This window comes from Penicillium cataractarum (assembly GCF_028827025.1).
Source record: "Penicillium cataractarum strain IBT 29864 chromosome Unknown utg000001l, whole genome shotgun sequence".
Taxonomy (NCBI): Eukaryota; Fungi; Ascomycota; class Eurotiomycetes; order Eurotiales; family Aspergillaceae; genus Penicillium; species Penicillium cataractarum.
This window is the reverse complement of record NW_026622737.1, coordinates 4,427,753-4,448,402: the sequence shown is the minus strand read 5'-3', so window position 1 is coordinate 4,448,402 and position 20,650 is coordinate 4,427,753. Positions and strand designations below refer to the sequence as shown.

Genomic DNA, 20,650 nt, shown 5'->3' with positions numbered 1-20,650 from the left:
GGGAGAGGCGTAGCCCTGTTGTTGAGGTTGTCAACCAATGGGAGAGGTCAATGCTTGAATGATGTCGAAATTTCAATTAACTCATGTGCATTGAAGAAGAATTGACCCAATCAAAGGCCTGGAAATACCGTGACTGTCTCATGGAGGTCCCGCTTGGTGGTCATCTCAGCCACTGTGCAGCGGAGATGGGAACGATGGAACGCAGAATGAGTCAACGGAGGCTGAACCAGTAAAAAGCCAATAATGAACGAGGAAGAAGGCAGTGTCGGGGTCCCAAAGCAGTTTAGTGGAAGTCGGGGACCCCAAAGAGGAATGGGCTGCGCGCTGCTCCGCCGAGTCGAGTGGGGCTTCATTTTGCGACCTTCTGCGACCCTCTGGACTACTGCTCCGCCTTGAGTCCCTATACAACACGGTCCTTTCCCCCTCTGCCTCAGTCTTCAGGTTCTTCTCTTTCTTTCCCCCCTACCTCCCCCTCGGCCTCATCACTAAGGGATTGTTGGCCTCTTGCCCAATTTGATACCCCCCAATATACCCGATACCCCGATACTCTCTACATCCTATTCTCATACTCTCATTCTTCCTTTAATCCTCCTTATCTACTATCCGAACCCCCACTCCCCCATACCAAAAAAAGTCGCCAAGTGATATCCGAAATCATGGCGTCTACCTCCGATCAGTTCTTCTATCTTGATAGCCCGACTCAATTCGAGGAGTGGGTCGACTTTGACCAATTCTTGGATCTGCCATCCGCCTATGGCGACGAATATTCTGCCTCGGTCTCGACCAACTCGGTCTCGCCAGACATGGCCTTGCCCTATGATGCTGAGATGCTAGGCACTGACCTACTGGACTTCAGCCAATCCGCATTCCCAGACATGATCAACTATGATGCGTCACAGGAGAGCTTCTTCGCGGATCTATCCCCAGAGATGGGCACGATCCCCGACCATGCGGTTGCGATGGATGACAGCGCTTTCTATAACTACCCACAATACGATGCTTCTTTCGACTTCCGTCAGGTTGTCGAAGCGCAGGCTGCCGCCGACCCGCGTGCTGCATCCATCAAGGAGAAGCGCCGCGAAGCTGCCATTGCGTTGCATCTACAGCGGCTGTGCGAGGCCACGGCCCTCGATCTCGACATGTCTTCCGACTCCAACACCAGCTTCTCCTCCCCAGCCTGGTCGGACTATGTTCGTGGAAGTAACTCTCCGCAATCCGCTAGCGCTAGCGCTAGCCCGAAGACCCCTTCCGCCCCTGCCCCTGCTGCTGGCACTGGAGGAGTCGAAATGGTCCTGGACCTGAACATGAATGCCGCTGCGAACCTGCCTAAGAAGCAGAAGCCCCGTTCTCAGGCACAGAAGGAGAACTACATCAAGGCTCGCAAGTATGGAGCTTGTGAGAAGCACAAGAAGCAGCACAAGCGAGTAAGTTCATCGTCTTGTCTTCATGTCAGTTCCTCGTAAGATGCTAACCATGGAATAGTGCAACTGCTTGGAGAAGGCCGCTGCCCGCATGGGCGTCAATGATGTTCCAATGAACGTGGCTTACAAGGAACGGCCACAACAACCGGCACATTCGTCACCGGTTCTTCCAGATTCACGTGTCTCTAGTGTCCCAGGCCATGACAGATCTGTCTCACCTACACTCCGACCAATGGCCCCGGTGCCAACCGTCGAGGTGCTCAAGAGGGCCATCAAAAACTCTTCAGGACACGACCCATCGATCAACTCGAGCGGCGTGCTCCCGGCCGTAAGGGCCACGATGAAGCGCACAAGCGGTGTCCCTGGACACAACCCTCAATTCAGCGTATCCGCTTTCTCGGCTCCAGCCAAGCAAGCTGGCAAGATTGCCGTTCAATCCGATCGGGCACTCCATGTCACGCGGAACCTCAGCGGTGTCCGCGGACACGATCTTCAATACAACGCTTCCGTCTTCTTGACCCCCGTCAAGGATGCGGGCAGGAATGTTGTTTCATCGGGACAGAATGTCTCGCGACCAACTACGAGCGTCTCTCAACCCGTTCAAGCGACAACCAGCCGTGGTGTCACCCAGACGAATCTGCGCGGCGCTACCGCTGGCCTGTCGTACGTCAAGACAGCCGACAAGGCTGCTGGCTCTGTGGGCCAGAATGTATCACGCCAATCCCCGAGCGTCCCTCAATCCGTCAAAGCAACCAACCGGCAGGCTATTGCCCAGCCAAACCTGCGCTGGCGCATTGTTGGATTCTCACCGACAACCGACGCTGGTGTTGCCAGCGGTGTCCAGGAGAACAGCAACACCAGACAGACCACGTCGACTTCGACTATATCAAAGTCAAGCGTTACACACACTCCAAACTTGGATGTCCGACGTCCCCGACACACGTTGTCTGCTCACCGCGTAGACAGCACCGTGTCGTCAAACACTCCAGTTTCATCCCAAGTCCTACCCTCGACTGTGCCGACAACCGGCCGGACATCGGGAAACTTGGGTGTACTGGCAACCAACAACACGCAGCGATCTATGGCCGGCTTCAAGAAGCCATTGGAAATACTCTCCACTCTCGCCCGGGCGCAAGTGGAAGTGTCTTCCCAAGATCGCCGCTCCAATTCACCGCGCAGCTCTTGTCCGAACCTTCAATCTGGACCAAACAGCCTTGCTGGTCGGTCGATTTCCACCCAACTGGGTGGCCTCTTTTCAAGCACCGTGTCAGCATTTGCTGGCATTGGGCTTTCATCTGTCTCATTTGCTTCTTGGTCCGAACAGTCAATTGGCAAGTGCATATCCCTTGTGGGTAGCCAGCTGATGTCTGCGAGGAAATCATTGCAATCGTTGCAAACGTCTATCATCTAAGATAGACGAGGTTTATTTGCATGATTGAGAGACTCCAAGAGGTCATCAGTGCATTTGAACCTAGCCGCCCGTTGCTGCTATCGTCTCCGCACTGTGAACTGTTTGAGCTCGCATGACTTTTGTTTTGATTTTTCAGCGCAGACGACCCTGTCTTGGATTTGGCGATGTTTCATTGAAGTTGTGTGGTTTACTGCTTATGCATCTACCTACCTAGCTGCTACTCAGAGATGAGGATTCGGTTTTATACAGACAACCGACTAGAGGAATGGGTGATCCACCCAAAATAAGAATACAAAAAAAGCTATGATTATGATCAAATCTGGATTTTTCTTTTCAATCGTAAGATAGAGACCACAAAGAATTCATTCTTGGCAGAGAGACGGTGTATGTATTTGCAGTGTTTTACAACTCCCTAATTCTCTGTACATGGGTTTATGCCGGGATGATGCTCCACGGTCAACCTTGGAAACGCCTGAACTTGAGCATAATTCAAAAGGAAGCGAGTGGATGGCACTCCATGTAGCAGAAAGAAAACCACAAAAGTGATGGCGAAGGATTTGAAGAAGAGAGAGGGGACTATGGGCTTGAGCTAAGGCTTGAGGGTTAAGGCCAAAGCTAGAGGTTGAAAAGAGAGACAAGGGTGTGAAATTGAGAGACGCAGTAGTATTGACCTAAATGGATCCGTGTCAGCCAGAACCGTCTCGGTATCTCTCCTGAGATGTTTTGGAGTTTGTCTACTACTTTATACTTCTTAGCCCAGCATGATGTTCTTTCCAGAGAGCTTGGTCTGCTGGACGGGATATGACGTCACCTGCGGCTATAACCATAGACCCACTCTCTAACTAGGGCTTAGAGATGATCACACGTCCTATAACTATGCAAGCCCGAACATCTGTCAGTAGCTCCATATATACTTCATAAGCCCTCGTTGCCACTGCCACTACCGATGAGAGGTGTAGCAATATCTGGGGTATCAGTAAGGAGACCCACCCGACCCACCAATAATAAGTTGGATTCAACGTGTATACCTCGTACAGTACACATTATTAACTGGCTTGCTGGATAGTTCTTTTTCTGATTGTGCCTTGATGCTTATAATGTTATGCTAATCAAGATGAGTGTTATTTTAGTAGTCACACCACTACTAATAATTCTAGGGATTTGGTTGAAAACTCGTAAGAGCGTAATATCCCCATCTCCGAATGGCACGGCGTAACCGGACTCCGGGGAGTTAAATCCGGATTCGGGCCGCTGTTTGATCAAGCATCTCGGCTGAAGCCCCGGAGTGCGCAACGCTCTTAAACCGGTCGTTTAATCCGTAATTACTCCATCACCATTCCTAACAGATGACGGATGGACTTTATATTATTCCAGATGTTCGGTCGGCTTTACTGTTCGCCGTGATAATTCCATCCGTGAATAACTTCAGAGATCTGTTTGACTGCTTAACTCCGTCGCCATCAGTCATGTCGCGACAGTGCTTTCTATCGCTTCTCCTCGTTTTCGGGGGATTTAAACCGAATTGAAGAGCCACCGATCTTGTCTGAATCAACTCAATTATAATCACATCTCAGAAGCTTCAATATTCAATCTTCACATCAATCTTCATATCTTAAAACACACACTCAAACACTACAATGTCTCTGTCTGGCAAAGTCGTCCTCATCACCGGCTCCTCCAAGGGAATCGGCAAAGCCGCCGCCCTTCGCGTCGCTATCGAGGGTGCCAACGTCGTAATTAATTATCTTCGCGACCCGGCTGCAGCCAACACTCTTGTCGACCAAATCGGCGCCGACCGCGCCCTTGCTGTCCAAGCCGATGCCTCAAAGATGGCCGACCTCGATCGCCTCGTCGATGCTGCAGTAGCAAGATTTGGCAAGATCGATGTCCTAATTCCAAACGCCGGAATCCTTCCACTTAGAGACTTGGAGCATACCACTGAAGAGGACTTTGACCGAACCTACAATCTGATGGTAAAGGGACCATACTTCCTGGCCCAGGTACGTACACTAAATCCCTCCAATCTCTCAATCTCACCCCAAGCTAAGTATTTGCACAGAAAGCCGTTAGGCATATGCCCTCTGGCGGACGAATCATCTTTGTCTCCACCTCAACCGCTCGGTTCGCAAGTGTTGCCCCCGCATACCTACTCTACACCTCCTCCAAAGGCGCGATCGAGCAGATGACCCGCATCATGGCTAAGGATTTGGCGCGAAGGGGCATCTTGGTGAATGCGGTTGCTCCCGGTCCAACATCAACCGAGCTCTTCCTCGAGGGAAAGCCGGAGCAAATGATCAAGGCTATCTCTGGGTTTAGTCCTTTCAATCGGATTGGCGAGCCCGAGGAAATTGCAGCAGTTATGGCGTTTTTGTCGGGGAAGGACAGCAGTTGGATCTCAGGCCAGGTTGTGGCTGTGAATGGAGCTATGGCATGATGTAGTAGGCATAGGAATTAATAGGAGTAGTACTTAATAATATGAGAGTCGTCGGAGAAGAATATGTGGCGCATCGTGTTACTCATCTTTAGATCTTGTTATACGAGGCTTCCGACGGAGCTCCGCAAGGTTATCTGTATGTACTTGTCTTGGAGACCCCACAAGATCTTAAAATGCCAAGAAACAGATAGATGACAGCTTGGATTGATAACCGCTTGAATGGCGTCACGGCTGGCTATTATTGTCTAGCATTTGATTTAGTACAGCACAATTCAAAAGAGTGAAAGCAATCATTTGGAATCATTCTACTTGAATGTAGCCTGTGAAGCCGCAATCTGATTTCTCGGAGCATTACAGAATTGCCTGCGAATTGCCTCGTGTTCCTGGATGAGTGGCGTCGACTAACATAGTAATCACGAACACGCGCCGTTGATTACACCTTTTGTTTGGTACAATCATGACCTATGACAAGCCCGGAGACATATGTCGGATGAATAATGCAAAAAGATGGTGGAAGCTTCGGGGATTATAAATCGAAGTGGGGGAAATCAAAATGAACTCGAGCCTCGTCATTCAAAAACCCCACTTGAGCCCTCTAAAACGATTTGATTCTGGACTTTCTTCATACCATCTAAATCAATCACATCGCCCAAAATGAGCCAACCCAATATCACACTCTATACTACCCAGACTCCCAATGGGATCAAGATCTCAATCGCTCTGGAAGAGCTAGGGTAGGCAATCTGCCCAATTATGTTAGGGCCATGTGAACTAACAAGATGGCAGGCTGCCCTACAAGGTTGAGAAGATCGACATCTCCAAGAATACGCAAAAGGAAGAGTACGTGCTGAATCTGCAATAATGTCTGCATGCTAAAACAACCTAAATGACCCCAGACTAACCTATTGCTCAGCTGGTTCCTCGAGATCAACCCCAACGGTCGCATCCCCGCATTGACCGATACCTTCAGTGACGGCCAGACGATCCGTCTGTTCGAGTCTGGTAGCATCTTGCAATACTTGGCCGAGCAGTATGACACGGAGTACAAAATCTCCTATCCCAAGGGTACCCGCGAATACTACGAGACCAACAACTGGCTCTTCTTCCAAAATGCAGGCCTAGGTCCCATGCAGGGACAAGCTAATCATTTCGTGCGATACGCGCCCGAGCGCATCGAGTACGGCGTGAATCGCTACGTCAATGAGTCTCGTCGCCTGTACGGCGTTCTCGACAAGCATCTCGCAAAGTCAAAGTCCGGATATCTGGTGGGCGACCACGTTACCATCGCCGATATCTCGCACTGGGGCTGGGTCGCCGCCGCCGGGTGGGCTGGTATTAATATCGATGAGTTCCCGCATGTGAAGGCGTGGGAGGAGCTTATGGCCTCACGGCCGGGCCTTGAGAAGGGCCGTCATGTTCCAAACCCGCATACTATTAAGGAGCTGCTGAAGGACAAGGAAGCTGTGGAGAAGAGCGCTGCGCAGACTCGGGAGTGGGTCCAGGCTGGCATGAAGGATGATGCAAAGAACAAGATCTAAGTCGAGATTAAGAGAGTAATGCCTCGTATTATGTATATAGCCATCAATGTGGTCTGAACCTGACAAATAATGAAGCTTTCCAATGTTTGGCTTGGTAGCTGTCATGGTTGTTTGGGTCGAATCCAACCTTGGAAGCTCTAGGGCTCAGGGCGGTGGCCAAAGTAATCACCGCCTTTGGTAAATCACGTGTATAAATTGGCACTTTTCACGGGCCTCCTTAGCTTTCTTTCATCTCCAGATCTCTTGTATCAACTAACCTGCCATCCTTTGACTTCAAGCAGAAGCTATGGCCTGGCGCAATCAAGGAATCACAGGCTCCAACAACATCCCCCTGGGGCGCCGCCGCTTCGGGGGCGAGGAGGAAGATGAGAGTCGCACCGCTTCTCCTTCGTCTATGCCTGATGGACCGAAGCGTGGTCGCAGTCCAGTTCGAGGTAAGTTGCCTTTCTTTGAAACAACTTGTTGCACTGATGCTAATCGAATTTCTTTAAAAGCACCCGAGCCCGCAGCCGATGGTGTCAAGCGCCGCAAGAAGCGCAACCGCTGGGGCGACCAGCAAGAAAACAAGGCGGCCGGTTTGATGGGCTTGCCCACCATGATCATGGCGAACTTCACTAGCGAACAGCTCGAGGCGTACACTCTGCATCTGCGCATCGAGGAGATCAGCCAGAAGCTGCGGATTAACGATGTCGTCCCTGCTGATGGTGATCGGTATGTATAACCCCAGTTTTGTTGTTCACTGAATCCTTCTAACATTCGGACAGGTCTCCCTCGCCACCGCCGCAGTATGACAACTTCGGTAGACGTGTGAACACTCGCGAGTACCGCTATCGCAAGCGACTCGAGGATGAGCGTCATAAGCTGGTCGAAAAGGCCATGAAGACCATCCCTAACTACCACCCGCCCTCTGACTACAGACGTCCGACCAAGACCCAAGAGAAGGTCTACGTCCCAGTGAATGACTATCCAGAGATTAACTTCAGTATGATAACTAACCCTCTAACTCCTAACCGTTCCCCTCTGATGTCTGCCATGACTTTTTGCTCGACTCGAGCTGACGAGATAATTCCCCTGGACCTCGTCGGCCCGTTTCTTGCTAACCCTCAGTGCTTGATGTTGCACATTACTTGAACACACTTCACAAACACAGGATTACTAACACTTAGCTCTTTGCTATCTTTTTCAAAGTTGGCTTACTCATAGGACCTCGTGGAAATACCCTCAAGAAGATGGAAACCGAGTCTGGAGCCAAGATTGCCATTCGAGGCAAGGGCTCCGTCAAGGAGGGCAAGGGCCGATCTGATGCCGCTCACGCTAGCAACCAGGAAGAAGATCTCCACTGTCTGATTATGGCTGACACCGAGGAAAAGGTGAACAAGGCCAAGAAGCTTGTTCACAACGTCATTGAGACGGTAAGTTATTACACTCCTTTCTTCTTATTTTTTCTACATATACTAATTGTCTCCTAGGCTGCATCCATCCCTGAGGGCCAGAACGAACTCAAGCGCAACCAGCTTCGTGAGCTGGCTGCCCTCAACGGTACTCTCCGTGACGACGAGAACCAGGCTTGCCAGAACTGTGAGTATTCCCTATACCATCTTGCCTGTTTTTCATGATTTCTAACCTTCTAATAGGTGGTCAAATCGGACATCGCAAGTATGACTGTCCCGAGCAGCGCAACTTCACCGCCAACATCATCTGTCGTGTTTGTGGCAATGCTGGTCACATGGCTCGTGATTGTCCCGATCGCCAGAGAGGCAGCGACTGGCGCAACGGTGGCGGCTATGGTGGTGGTGGTCCTCGCAACCCTCGTGCTATTGGCACTGGTGATGCTGTTGACCGTGAGATGGAGGTAGGTTTTCACTCTCGCTAGAGTATAGTCGAATCATTAACTAACGTTCCAAATAGCAACTCATGAACGAACTCTCCGGCGGCGCTCCTGGCGAGTACCCGCCTCGCCGCATTGAAGCCGGTCCCGATCAAGGCGGCTACCAGCCAGATGATCGTGATTCCAAGCCATGGCAGCGTGGCCCGCCTGCAAGCGATGTGGCTCCCTGGCAGCAGCGACGTGAGCAGCGTCCTCGCGACGACTACGGTTCTCGCGATCAAGGTGGTCCCGCTCCTTGGGCTACCCAAAACCGTGGTGGCAACGACTACGGCTACGGATCTCAGGGTGGATATTCCGCTCCCGGCACCGCATCCGGTGCTGCTCCCTGGCAACAGCAAGCTCCTCCCGGCGGCGCTCCCCCTGCTGCTCCTGCTGCTCCCGGATATGGATATGGAGCCTACGCAGGCTATGCCTATCCTCCTGGTATGGCAGCACCCGGTATGGCAGCCCCGCCACCACCTCCGGGCATGCCTTCTATGGGTGGTTATGGCGGCGCTGGCAGTCCTCCACCTCCCCCGCCTCCTGGTGATGGGCCTCCTCCCCCCCCCTCCCAGCGACCAGCCCCCACCCCCGCCTCCCCCTGCGTGAGAAACCTTCTAGTCCCGTCGATCAATGGAAAACTAAGAGTCGGCGGAATCGTTTGCTTTTTTGCTTTCGAAGATACCGGGTGGAAAATGGTTTATTCGTCGTTTCTTTCTTTTCACTCCGCATGAAGTTTCCAAAATAAGTGGAATCTCTTGGCTTTAGGTTGATAATGCAAAAGCTGCAACACATCCGTAGCGGATTAATTTGATGATATTTCAAAACTTGCAATTTTTTAAACTACGTAGCACAGCCGGCTGTCGAACATAGTACTCCTTCAGCATAGAATGTGTAAAAACGACAGTGTAGAGATCATATACTGTAAGAACCAACTTCACATAAAACTGTCTGTGGCTGTTTGTGGCGGCCCCACTTGACATATGTGACGCCTCAGGCATCAACATTTATAGCCTGATCTCTGCTTTCTTCCCAACTTCTTCATCCCCGCAAATTTACAGTGTACTTATGCGCCCTTTTTCCACACAGATCGAATCCAAAGAGGACCGTCTGAGTCCAATTTCGGGTGTATCACTTTAACACACCTTATCTGGGTTCATTCGGCAAATGCAGACTCCACACGAGGAGTTCTCCTTACCTCTGGGCGCGAAGATGCATGCTTCTGCGTCCTCTACCGAGCAGCGAAGACCTTCTTGGCAGTCCCGGCGACGATCATCCATCCGCTCTGGAAACTCTGGACATGCTCTTTCGTCACGGCACTCAGTCTCGTCTGCCAATGCACGCAATGCTTCGTCGCAGCAGCAGCAGCTTGAACAGGAGCAGCTTCGCCGTGCTTCGCTTTCAGCATCTACGCAGTCATCCCAGTCCAAATGGTGGCGGATTCGTTTCTTCCGTGGCATGATGAATGATGTCAAGCGTAGAGCGCCGTATTATTGGAGTGATTGGACTGATGCGTGGGACTATCGTATTGTGCCCGCTACGGTGTACATGTACTTTGCTAAGTATGTTTTCAATACTAGTATTTGCTTTTTCCAGACGCATAGTCTTTGATACCCCTATCAAAATGACGATAGCACTCGATATATTCAACCAATAAGCTTACAATGGCTACAGTATCCTTCCCGCCCTGGCTTTCTCGTTGGATATGTTTGAAAAGACAAACCAGAGCTTCGGCGTTAATGAAGTCTTGCTTGCGTCTGTCCTCGGCGCCGTCGTGTTTTCTGTCTTTGCTGCTCAACCATTGGTCATTGTTGGCGTTACTGGTGAGTTCTTCGGTCTGCAGCAAATAAAAGGTCGAAGCTGAGCATGGATTAGGTCCGATTACCGTGTTCAACTATACTGTTTACGATATCATCACTCCGAGGGGTACGCCTTACCTGGCCTTTATGTGTTGGATCGGAATGTAAGTGGAATCATCAAACCCCACTAGAACAGTCTCTGACGTGTTTTGCAGCTGGTCATTGATTATGCACTGGGCTCTTGCCATTACAAACGCTTGCAACGGACTCACCTATGTCACCCGATTTTCGTGTGATATTTTTGGGTTCTACGTTGCATTCATCTACCTTCAAAAGGGTATCCAGGTTCTAACTCGCCAATGGGGTGCCGTTGGGGAGACTTCGGCATATCTGGCTATCATGGTGGCGCTTCTCGTCCTCATGGTAGCTTGGATCTGTGGAGAGTTGGGCAATAGCAACCTCTTCACGCGATTTGTTCGGAAATTCTTGGAGGACTATGGTACCCCGTTGACAATTATTTTCTTCACTGGCTTCGTGCACATTGGACACATGCGGGACGTGGATGTTTCTACCTTGCCGACGAGCAAGGCTTTCTTCCCAACGCTCGACCGACCCTGGCTGGTGCATTTCTGGGATATTGATGTTGGCGATATCTTCTTGGCCATTCCATTCGCCATTCTTCTGACAATCCTGTTCTACTTTGATCACAATGGTAAGTTCCGAAGGTGCGATAAGCTTACTTGTTCGGCTGTTAACCGTTCTCTAGTCTCGTCTCTCATCGCCCAAGGCACGGAGTTCCCTCTTAAAAAGCCCGCTGGCTTCCACTGGGACATTTGGCTTCTCGGTCTTACTACCTTTGTTGCCGGAATTCTTGGCATTCCCTTCCCCAATGGACTCATTCCCCAGGCGCCTTTCCACACTGCTGCTCTCTGCGTCACCCGCCAAGTAGCCGATGAAGATGACACAAACAAGGGAAAGGCCATCCGAGTTACCGACCACGTGGTAGAGCAGCGAGTCAGCAATCTTGCTCAGGGTCTCTTGACTCTGGGCACGATGACCGGTCCCCTCCTCATCGTTCTCCACTTGATTCCACAGGGCGTCATGGCTGGTCTCTTCTTCATCATGGGAGTCCAAGCTCTCCAAGGTAATGGCATTACCCAGAAATTGATCTTCCTCGCCCAAGACAAAGACTTTACGCCAGGATCCAACCCCTTGAAGAGGCTTGACCGTCGCGGAGCTATCTGGGCGTTTGTCATTGTCGAGCTAATTGGCTTCGGTGCCACATTCGCTATCACCCAGACCATCGCTGCTATCGGTTTCCCCGTGATCATTCTCCTGCTTATCCCAGTTCGATCTTTCCTGTTCCCGATGTGGTTCACTCGAGAAGAACTGAACGTTCTGGATGCCCCTACTGCCAGCCCTTTCACTATGGAAAGTGTTGGCGGTACTCATGGGTTGGAAGAAGAGTCTGCAGATTTGGCGGCTACGGGGGTAGAAATTCCCTCAAGCGGTGGTAATGGAGTTCTCAGAGGCCGACCATCTTCGTCCTCGGATTCTGCGTTTGAGGAGGATGATCTAGAGAGAGGAGAGGCATACGAACTTCAATCGACCCTTCATCGACGCAGCAGTCACAGTCGCGTTGACTAATGTGACTGCAGAAAAAGTTCTTGGCCATCACTATATAGGCCGACATGCCGGGTCCATATTTGGAAATTTTCATCAATTGACTTCAAAAGCCAAGTCAACATACATCATTTGGAGATTGTTAGTACATAAAGTATAACCAAAATCAAAGCAGTGTCCACCAATAGTTGATTTCCTCACGTGATCCAGTTTTGTACTTATGTATGTTGTTTGGAGCCTTACCCACCAGGCAAAGGTTAATCTCACCGCCAGATAGAGATAACTTTTTCTGCCACAAAATTATTTCTCAGAAACAAAGAATAGAAGCGCAAGCAACAATGGCGCCCTCAAAAGATGACCCCCAATCGGACGACAGTTATCTCTCCGAGACCTCTGACATAAATCGACCCGACACCGAAGACCGCGCCCCTAAGCGCCGCCGCCTCTCCGAGTCCGAGGACGACGACGATGAGTACGTTGCGCCAGCACCGCTCCCCACTGTCTCCCGAATCAAGAAGAAGGACGAGAATGCAAAGAAACCCGAGCCCACGGAGGAGGAGAACCCTGTCACAATCCGTGATGCGCTTGAAATTGGACTTCGCGCGGAGGAATCGACATTCGGCGCTTTGAACGTGTCACCATGGCTTGTGGGTTCTTTGACGACGATGGCTATTCGACGACCTACCGCTATTCAGAAGGCTTGTATTCCTGAGATTCTGAAGGGGCGAGACTGTATTGGTGGAAGTCGAACTGGTTCAGGAAAGACCATGGCCTTTGCCGTTCCTATCATTCAGAAGTGGGCGCAGGATCCATTTGGTGTCTTTGCTTTGGTTTTGACCCCGACGAGGTATGTTCAATATGTGCAAATGGATGGGATTTAAAGTAATAAGCCATCATATACTAATGTATCGTTTTTGAAACTGATAGAGAGTTGGCCCTTCAAATCTTTGAGCAGTTCAAGGCTATCTCCGCGCCGCAGAGTATGAAGCCCATCCTCATTACCGGAGGCACAGATATGCGCCAGCAGGCAATCGAGCTCGCATCACGACCACACGTCGTCATTGCGACCCCGGGTCGCTTAGCCGATCACGTCAAGACGTCCGGTCAGGATACGATTGCCGGTCTTCGCCGTGTGAAGATGGTCGTTCTCGATGAAGCCGACCGACTTCTCGCAAGCGGACACGGCAGTATGCTGCCAGATGTCGAAACCTGCCTTTCAGCAGTTCCTCCCTCCTCCGAACGCCAAACCCTCTTGTTCACTGCGACTCTGACGGCCGAGGTGCGGGCACTAAAGTCGTTGCCGCGCACCGGTGACAAGCCGCCAATCTTCGTGACCGAGATCTCGACCGAAAACCAGGGTAGCATCCCGCCAACTCTCAAGCAGACATATCTCAAGGTGCCCATGACGCATCGCGAAGCGTTCTTGCACGCTTTGCTTGCGACCGAAGAAAACATCTCCAGGCCCGTTATTATTTTCTGCAACCATACCAAGACTGCCGATCTACTTGAGCGTATGTTGCGTCGACTCGGTCACCGCGCTACTTCCCTACACAGTCTGCTCCCACAATCCGAGCGAACGTCGAATCTTGCCCGATTCCGAGCCGCAGCTGCCCGGGTCCTCGTTGCCACTGATGTTGCATCTCGTGGTCTCGATATTCCCATCGTTAGCCTGGTTGTTAATTTCGACGTGCCGCGGAACCCGGATGACTACGTGCACCGTGTTGGTCGTACTGCCCGTGCCGGCCGGAATGGTGAAGCCGTCACCTTGGTCGGCCAGCGAGATGTTGAGCTCGTCCTCGCCATTGAGAAGCGTGTTGGACGGGAGATGGTAGAGTGGGCTGAGGAAGGTGTTAATATTGAGAGTCGTGTGACGAGAACCACCATTCTTAAGGATGTTGGCGCTGCGAAGCGCGAGGCTGCTGGAGAAATTGAAGAAGGCCGTGATGTGCTGGGTCGCAAGCGGAATAAGTTGAAGAAGGTCCGGTGAATGATGGAGTACTAGTCTGTATATACCTATCTGTTTGATACCATATTCATGGCCGATGAGATGTCTTTAGCGAGTCTTTATTGAAATGCGTCGTCCGTGCAGATAGGCATTGCGCTGATCATGGAAAAGCAAGTAGAGATGAATGTCCTTGCTCGACCAGATCAAATATGGGTAGACGAAATCCGAGTTGGTAGTTTCTCAGAATGCCCAACATCGAATGCTGTGAGAAGGGTATGATCCCCGTAATGAATACAATCACACTGATGAATCTCCCGATGCATCAAGACCCAAATGAATGACTTGCAGATAGCACGATGGCATACGTTTCTATTTGCGTCATTCAGCATTGCCCTACCCACCCCTCGCGTCGTCCAGATCTGGTGATCGGTCACACTCCTCGGTGACACAATACCATGTCACGCTGCCTCGTCGGGCATACAGTTCTACTGAAGGCATTGACCTTTAATCAAATGCTTCCGTGAGTGTAGACCGCTAGAAACGCAGCTTCCAGAAGACACGAATGGTATCATTGATTGCAAAGTAACAAAATAAACAATAGTCTAACAAGACGCCACATGATTGCAGTATTAGAGAGCCCATCCTCGCATATCCAAGGTAGTCAACAAGCAAGTATTCGTCAGGGTATACTTCATCATGTCTAGGCCAAGAAGCCTCTGAAGTGGGCATCGACTGCCACGCGATTACCCACTCCATACCTCGGTGTTATCATGCCTATCCGACGTGCTCATAAGCTTGAGCAACCCATCTACCGCGTCACCTCTCTGCGAGGGCGAGAGAGCATCGTGCGATACATGTGCTTCCTCAACGTCTACCCCATCCGTGATATCCCGACTCCGACTATAGCGGACCACCGTAGCGGGCGGACTACTTAGTTGCATCGGCGATCCCAGGGTGCGGGGTGGAGTCCGTTGACAACGCTTCGCATAATTCGTGCTCTGAATGATTGAAGAGGGTTGTCGGGGGAGGTCGGGTGTTTGTTGGTAAGGGGTAGAGCTCATGTTTTCCGTCGAGCCAATTCGCGGCGTCTTGAGCTGAGAAGGCGTGAAGGTGTGGCGGAATGAGGTGACCGGGGAAGAAGAGAGGGCGGAGAAGGAGAGTCGGGGCACTTTGCGACTGTGTGCTTCCAGTTCCGAGACGCGTCGGTCAATTTGGTGGTCTGGGACGTTGCGCATGGCGGTTTGGAGTTTGTTTCGGAGGAGAGCTGCTTTCTGGAGGGTGGAAGGTTTATAGTTAGGAACGTGTTCGGTAGGCATGTTGAAGGTGATGGATGGGATGGCTATTGCTTACTTCTTGGATGAATACCTTTCGCGCGTCAGGATCGTCGGGGATTGATCTTGTATCTGAGTCTGAGGCTCGTGACGCGCTGCGGGATCTGGTGGTATCCATTTCTTGGGGTTGGTCGCGTGTGGGTTGTGATGATGGAGCTGGGAGGGGGATTTCCATCGCGTCCGATTCTGGGCTCAGCTATAGCAATGACATTTTGTGTTAGCCAAATTGTTGATCTGATATTCTGATTGTAGATTTCTCCATATAGCTTCAAGACCATAGCTTACCTGTTGGCTCTCATGTTCCACGGTGCATGGTGGGCTCTCCACGCGAAGCTCGCGCGGGGCTTGCACGGGTGCGTCGTTTACATCAACCTCTTCCACTTGGTCTATCGTTCGCTTTTGGCCTGCAAAAATGGGAGAAGGGAGGAGTTTCTTGGGCGAGATAGTCGTGAATAGGGTCCGTTTGACGGGTGTGCTGGTAACCGAGAGGGATTGTTTGCCGTGGTGGGCGGGGGACAGACACGCGTTGGAGTCCTTCTCGCCGAGAATACGGCGGCCATCCTTAACGGGGCTGAATTGGACTGAGACTGACTGCATTCTCTCGAGGTGGAAGGTCGTCTAGGACCAACGGTGGACGTGGAGGGATGTGTGTTGTAGGGTCTTGAGAAAAAAAGATACGCCGCGCGGGGAAGAGGCGGGCAAAGAGGATGGGGGAGGGTCCACGCGAATGAAGCAAACCACCAAGGGAAGTTGACAAAGGAATTGATCAGAGTGATAAAGGGGAATGAGGAAAGGGGAGAGGAAGAGAAAGAGATTCTCAACACAAAACGGTCGCGTCAATCGCGTATAGTCCGAACCCCCGGTACCTTACTAGCTCTGTATAGAAGCACGGACACGGGCTCCACTGGTCGTGTTGAGCACGCGTCCACGGGTTGCCTCGACCCTAGCGCCTTTAGCTTCCTCGGATTGTACGAAAATCAAACATTCATTCTTTATTATAATCTCTGAGAGGCACTTTTATCTGTGGATAATCGAGAAACTTGAGTAGACTAATAGATCATGCTCATGGAATCTACCAAGTACGTCTACAAAGTACTTAATCTTGCAGGATTAGGTATGACTATCGGCAACACGTCGAAATGTCCATAGCTTCACAAACCCTTATGAATTGTGATTGTTATGATTGTTATGATTCAGCACGTCGCTGTGTATTTGTAAATTAAGATTTGAATGGAATTTAGGACTCCTTTTAAAATGCATTTGAACTTTCTTGATCCCGTCACGTTGATGGTCATGTGCCTCCATCAAGTCGCGCCGAGACGCGCTTAGTGGGCGCGCTACTCAACTTGAGCCTGGTTAATCTAGTACGGGGACTACCATAATAGCTGTAGGTTGCTCCTTTTTTCCCATATTGAATCTAATCTGTTTAGACTTCATATATATTTATGTTATCTGCGAATATAGGTCAACTTGAACCTCTTATGATCGAAGGCGTCATGAATAAATGGCTAAGGCTAAATACTCTGGGGCCTTAGATCTCTGCCTGGCGGGCTAAATCTTGAGTACAAATATCTTTCAGAAGGTCTCGAGAGATATCTTTCAAAGTATGAGGAATAAAATGGGTTTGAAGTTTGTTAGTCAAGCTTCTGAATTTACCGTAACAGTTGAATATTTTGTATCATTATGCCAGAAATGTAAGGCCCCAGAGGGTGGCAGTAGCCTCGCCCTTAATATATCACGCTATATAGCTATCTATGTAACCCTTTATCTTACACTGACTCTAACATTATCAATCAATCAAATTTGAATGAAATCTATAAACCTTATCTCTATCTTACCAACTATCCGACAAACTTAACCGAGTGTTCCTGAACGGTACTTAGGGACGCTCATAATCAGATCGAACTCGTCTCCGCATGACATCATCAGACCTCCACCGAGGGTCCTTCCCAAAGAACCATCGTGCAGGACTGGCAACCACTGGGGTGCAGTGAAAACAGCAAACGCACAGATCTCAACCTTGCATCATCAACTTCCTTCCTGACCTCTCTCAGAGTTTGCCGCAACCAACCAAGAGGCAAACTCCACCAAGCTGATCAAAGCTGGCCCCTGGCTCCCCCCGCATTTTACATTCCTTTACCTTCGGCCCCTGTGTTTCACCTTTCTCGTTACACACTCGTCTTGTGTTCCCGGTGACCTTGGTTACCTTCTCAATACTCTTCACCCATCGTTCATTTCAAAGCGGCCAATCATGCAACTCTCTGTTGCCGTATTGGCTGCGGCTCTCAGCCATGCTGTCGTTAGCACGGCTTCCACGCTCACCCCGCCAGTGCTCCCGTTGATCGTGCGGAATCCCTACCTGAGCACCTGGCAGGGAAATGCTCGAGACGCTCCTTGGACAAAATGGCCCATGTTCTACACTGGAGAGGAACTTGGCCTCGCCTTGATGGCCCACGTGCCCAGCCAGGGAACGGTTTATCCTTTGGTTGGTAGGCCACAGGATTCTTTGAACTCGAATTCTGGGTATGATGAGCTCCTCTTACTATACTCTGTGATTTTGTGAGCTAATGATGGACTCTAGATCCCAAGTGAAATACCCCGAATACCTGGGACCCAATTATGACGCCTCCACAACCAACTTTACCTATCGGATTGACATTGATTCCAAGCCCCTCGACATTACTGTCTCCTTCCTCTCGCCCATCACGCCGACTTCGACTTTGCGACAGTCGATTCCGGCTTCCTATGTGACAATCGACGTACAGGGCAATGTCGATGTCAATGTCTATATGGATATCGATGGGCGATGGGTAAGTGGAGACGGAGGCAGTCGACTCAACTGGCAGTGGGACACGCTAGACGTCGAGGCCGAAATGAGCAACAGCAAAAAGAGTTCTGGCCTGCAGAGATGGCAGATTCGCCGGGATGCCGAGCTCGATTTGTCTGAAATCCGCGATCGTGCCGAGTGGGGTACTCTCCACTTCACTGGACCCGACGTAAGTGCTAGTATCTTCTCGTCAATGTGCTCCTATACTAACCTATGGCCTTTTACAGGATGCAAAATACGAGTCCGGAGAAGCATCACAGGTGCGACGGCAATTTGCCAAAAGCGGAGCCCTGAGTAACTCGAACGATGGCCAATTCCGAGCTATTCGGGATCGCTCGCCCGTCTTTGCATTCTCCAAGTCGTTCAAGCTTGCCAAATCCGAGCGGCCTTCGCAAAGTGTCACGTTTACCGTGGCTCTTATCCAATCCCCCGTCGTTCAGTATGCCGCTGCTCGTGGAATCACCATGATGCGGCCTCTTTGGGAATCCTTTTTCCCATCTACCGAGCAACTGCTTATTTTCCACTACAACGACCATGCTGCAGCGAGCGCCCTGGCATTGAACTACTCTGAACAATTGGCCAAGGACGCATATCTCTCGGGAGCGGAGGACTACGTCGAAATTGTTGCCCTGACTGCCCGACAGGTGATGGGTGCGACTCAATTTTCGGGTACTCCAGACAACCCTATCCTATTCTTGAAGGAGATTTCTTCCAACGGTAACTTCCAGACCATCGACGTTATCTTCCCGTCCTTCCCATTCTTCCTGTACACCAACCCCCGCTGGTTGGCGTATCTCCTGGAGCCATTGATCGAGCATATGCTCAGCGGACAATACCCCAACACCTATGCGATGCACGATCTGGGCTCACATTTCCCCAATGCCACTGGCCACCCTGACGGTAATGATGAGTATATGCCAGTGGAGGAATGTGGTAATATCCTGATCATGGGTCTTGCGATTGCCAACTCACTCCAGTACGAGGATAGCTCTGAGGCTGCTTCTATTTGGTCTACACAGGGTGAGCCGCGATCAAAGTTCTCGACGCTGAAGTCGGGTCTATTCCCTCTGGATGATCTGCAAGTCATGTCCGGTATTGGTTACCAGGACAGCAAATGGGGCGGGGGTATTGAAGGCAAGAGCCTTGCAAAGAAATGGGTGCAGCGAAGCTACCGTCTTTGGAAGCAATGGACCGGCTACTTGGTCGAATTCTCCCTGGAACCCGCTAACCAGTGTAAGTTATAATGAAAAACCCCACTCGACTGACAAGATACTGATACGGTGATACAGTGTCCACTGATGATTTTGCTGGCTGGCTGGCCCTTCAAACCAATCTTGCCCTGAAGGGCATCGTCGGGATCAACGCCATGAGCAAGCTCTCCGAGCTGGTCGGCAATGAGAAAGATGCTTCCTACTTCAAGGTAATTTGCTCTGAGCACCCCTAACGAAACAGTGACTCACACTATCTTGAAGGAAACGGCCAACAAATACATCGCTAAATGGGAAGAATTCGGCATGTCCCGTGATGGTTCCCATGCCAAACTTGCCTACGACTGGTACGGCTCCTGGACAACAATCTACAACCTTTACGCCGACGCCCAACTATGCTTCCACCTCGAAAACACAAACTCCTCCTCCAGTAACAAGGCCCCAGGCTTCGTGCCCCGCCACATCTACCAAAAGCAATCCATCTGGTACCACTACGTGCGCCAAAAATACGGTCTCCCCCTCGACAGCCGTCACCTCTACACAAAGACAGACTGGGAATTCTTCTCGATGGCCGTGGCATCCAAGCCCGTGCGCACAGAGATTCTCGAATCCGTCGCGCGGTGGGTGAACGAAACCGTCACCGATCGTCCATTCACAGATCTGCATAATACGGAGGGTGATGGGAACTTCCCCGGACCGCATTTCTTTGCTCGGCCCGTTATTGGTGGGCATTTTGCTTTTTTGGCGCTGGAGCGTGCATGTGGGGGCAAGGCTATGGCCGGGTTGAGCTTTTTGGATGAGCTCGACGAGGGGACTTTGCAGGAATGGGCTAAGGCTGCGGAAGTTGCGGCCAGTGAGTTTGGAAAGCCTTGGAAGTTGCATCATGGTGATGATGAGCTGTAAGGTGTGAGGGGAGAGAGAGAAACTTGGGGCTTCTCTCGTTGCTTGGCTTGACTTGGATTTTGGGGAGGTGATGGTAGTTTTCAGTGCATTGCGTTTTGCCGTTTTCATAGTTGATAGTTGGCAGCTCACCCAGGTTGGAGCTGAGTTTTCGGGAGGTGCTTGGCCTGTTTGCTGGAGGTCTACATAGCTAAGTTATTTCATTCCCCTCGACTTGATGTTAGATAGATTCGAATATTATTGAGATCTATAAGACCAGCCACTGGTGTCCCTGCCGTATTCAAGACTTTTATAGGGGTGAGTAGATGAGGTACTTTGATGTTGATGAGCTGGCGATACGATTGAG

The 20,650-nt window shown here is 50.8% G+C and overlaps 8 protein-coding genes across 8 annotated transcripts; 7 read left to right on the top strand and 1 right to left on the bottom strand.

Moving 5' to 3' along the window:
• Positions 1 to 656: 656 nt before the first annotated feature.
• On the top strand, positions 657 to 2,832 carry N7496_001548 (uncharacterized protein; the record flags this gene model as incomplete). Its single annotated transcript, XM_056694479.1, has 2 exons — positions 657 to 1,424; positions 1,483 to 2,832. The coding sequence occupies 2 exons, from the start codon at positions 657 to 659 to the stop codon at positions 2,830 to 2,832; spliced, it is 2,118 nt and encodes a 705-aa protein (XP_056561208.1).
• A 1,637-nt stretch (positions 2,833 to 4,469) lies between these two features.
• On the top strand, positions 4,470 to 5,266 carry N7496_001547 (putative oxidoreductase, short-chain dehydrogenase/reductase family; the record flags this gene model as incomplete). Its single annotated transcript, XM_056694478.1, has 2 exons — positions 4,470 to 4,832; positions 4,892 to 5,266. The coding sequence occupies 2 exons, from the start codon at positions 4,470 to 4,472 to the stop codon at positions 5,264 to 5,266; spliced, it is 738 nt and encodes a 245-aa protein (XP_056561207.1).
• A 654-nt stretch (positions 5,267 to 5,920) lies between these two features.
• On the top strand, positions 5,921 to 6,804 carry N7496_001546 (glutathione S-transferase family protein; the record flags this gene model as incomplete). Its single annotated transcript, XM_056694477.1, has 3 exons — positions 5,921 to 6,000; positions 6,053 to 6,106; positions 6,180 to 6,804. The coding sequence occupies 3 exons, from the start codon at positions 5,921 to 5,923 to the stop codon at positions 6,802 to 6,804; spliced, it is 759 nt and encodes a 252-aa protein (XP_056561206.1).
• Positions 6,805 to 7,090: 286 nt separating this feature from the next.
• Positions 7,091 to 9,316, top strand: bbp (putative zinc knuckle transcription factor/splicing factor MSL5/ZFM1; the record flags this gene model as incomplete). Its single annotated transcript, XM_056694476.1, is given in 8 exon segments — positions 7,091 to 7,238; positions 7,299 to 7,515; positions 7,569 to 7,786; positions 8,008 to 8,216; positions 8,274 to 8,382; positions 8,439 to 8,656; positions 8,713 to 9,276; positions 9,293 to 9,316. The coding sequence occupies 8 exon segments, from the start codon at positions 7,091 to 7,093 to the stop codon at positions 9,314 to 9,316; spliced, it is 1,707 nt and encodes a 568-aa protein (XP_056561205.1).
• Positions 9,317 to 9,838: 522 nt separating this feature from the next.
• On the top strand, positions 9,839 to 12,117 carry N7496_001544 (anion exchange family protein; the record flags this gene model as incomplete). The annotated part of the gene is made up of 5 exons (XM_056694475.1): positions 9,839 to 10,233; positions 10,346 to 10,494; positions 10,547 to 10,634; positions 10,686 to 11,182; positions 11,237 to 12,117. 5 exons carry the CDS (start codon positions 9,839 to 9,841, stop codon positions 12,115 to 12,117), a joined length of 2,010 nt encoding a protein of 669 aa, XP_056561204.1.
• Positions 12,118 to 12,431: 314 nt separating this feature from the next.
• Positions 12,432 to 14,080, top strand: dbp8 (ATP-dependent RNA helicase DBP8; the record flags this gene model as incomplete). Its single annotated transcript, XM_056694474.1, has 2 exons — positions 12,432 to 12,940; positions 13,021 to 14,080. The coding sequence occupies 2 exons, from the start codon at positions 12,432 to 12,434 to the stop codon at positions 14,078 to 14,080; spliced, it is 1,569 nt and encodes a 522-aa protein (XP_056561203.1).
• Positions 14,081 to 14,781: 701 nt separating this feature from the next.
• Positions 14,782 to 15,966, bottom strand: N7496_001542 (uncharacterized protein; the record flags this gene model as incomplete). The annotated part of the gene is made up of 3 exons (XM_056694473.1): positions 14,782 to 15,309; positions 15,389 to 15,565; positions 15,655 to 15,966. The coding sequence occupies 3 exons, from the start codon at positions 15,964 to 15,966 to the stop codon at positions 14,782 to 14,784; spliced, it is 1,017 nt and encodes a 338-aa protein (XP_056561202.1).
• A 1,654-nt stretch (positions 15,967 to 17,620) lies between these two features.
• N7496_001541 (putative glutaminase) lies at positions 17,621 to 20,307 on the top strand (the record flags this gene model as incomplete). Its single annotated transcript, XM_056694472.1, has 5 exons — positions 17,621 to 17,892; positions 17,951 to 18,365; positions 18,424 to 19,429; positions 19,486 to 19,616; positions 19,669 to 20,307. The coding sequence occupies 5 exons, from the start codon at positions 17,621 to 17,623 to the stop codon at positions 20,305 to 20,307; spliced, it is 2,463 nt and encodes an 820-aa protein (XP_056561201.1).
• Between the last annotated feature and the right edge of the window lie 343 nt (positions 20,308 to 20,650).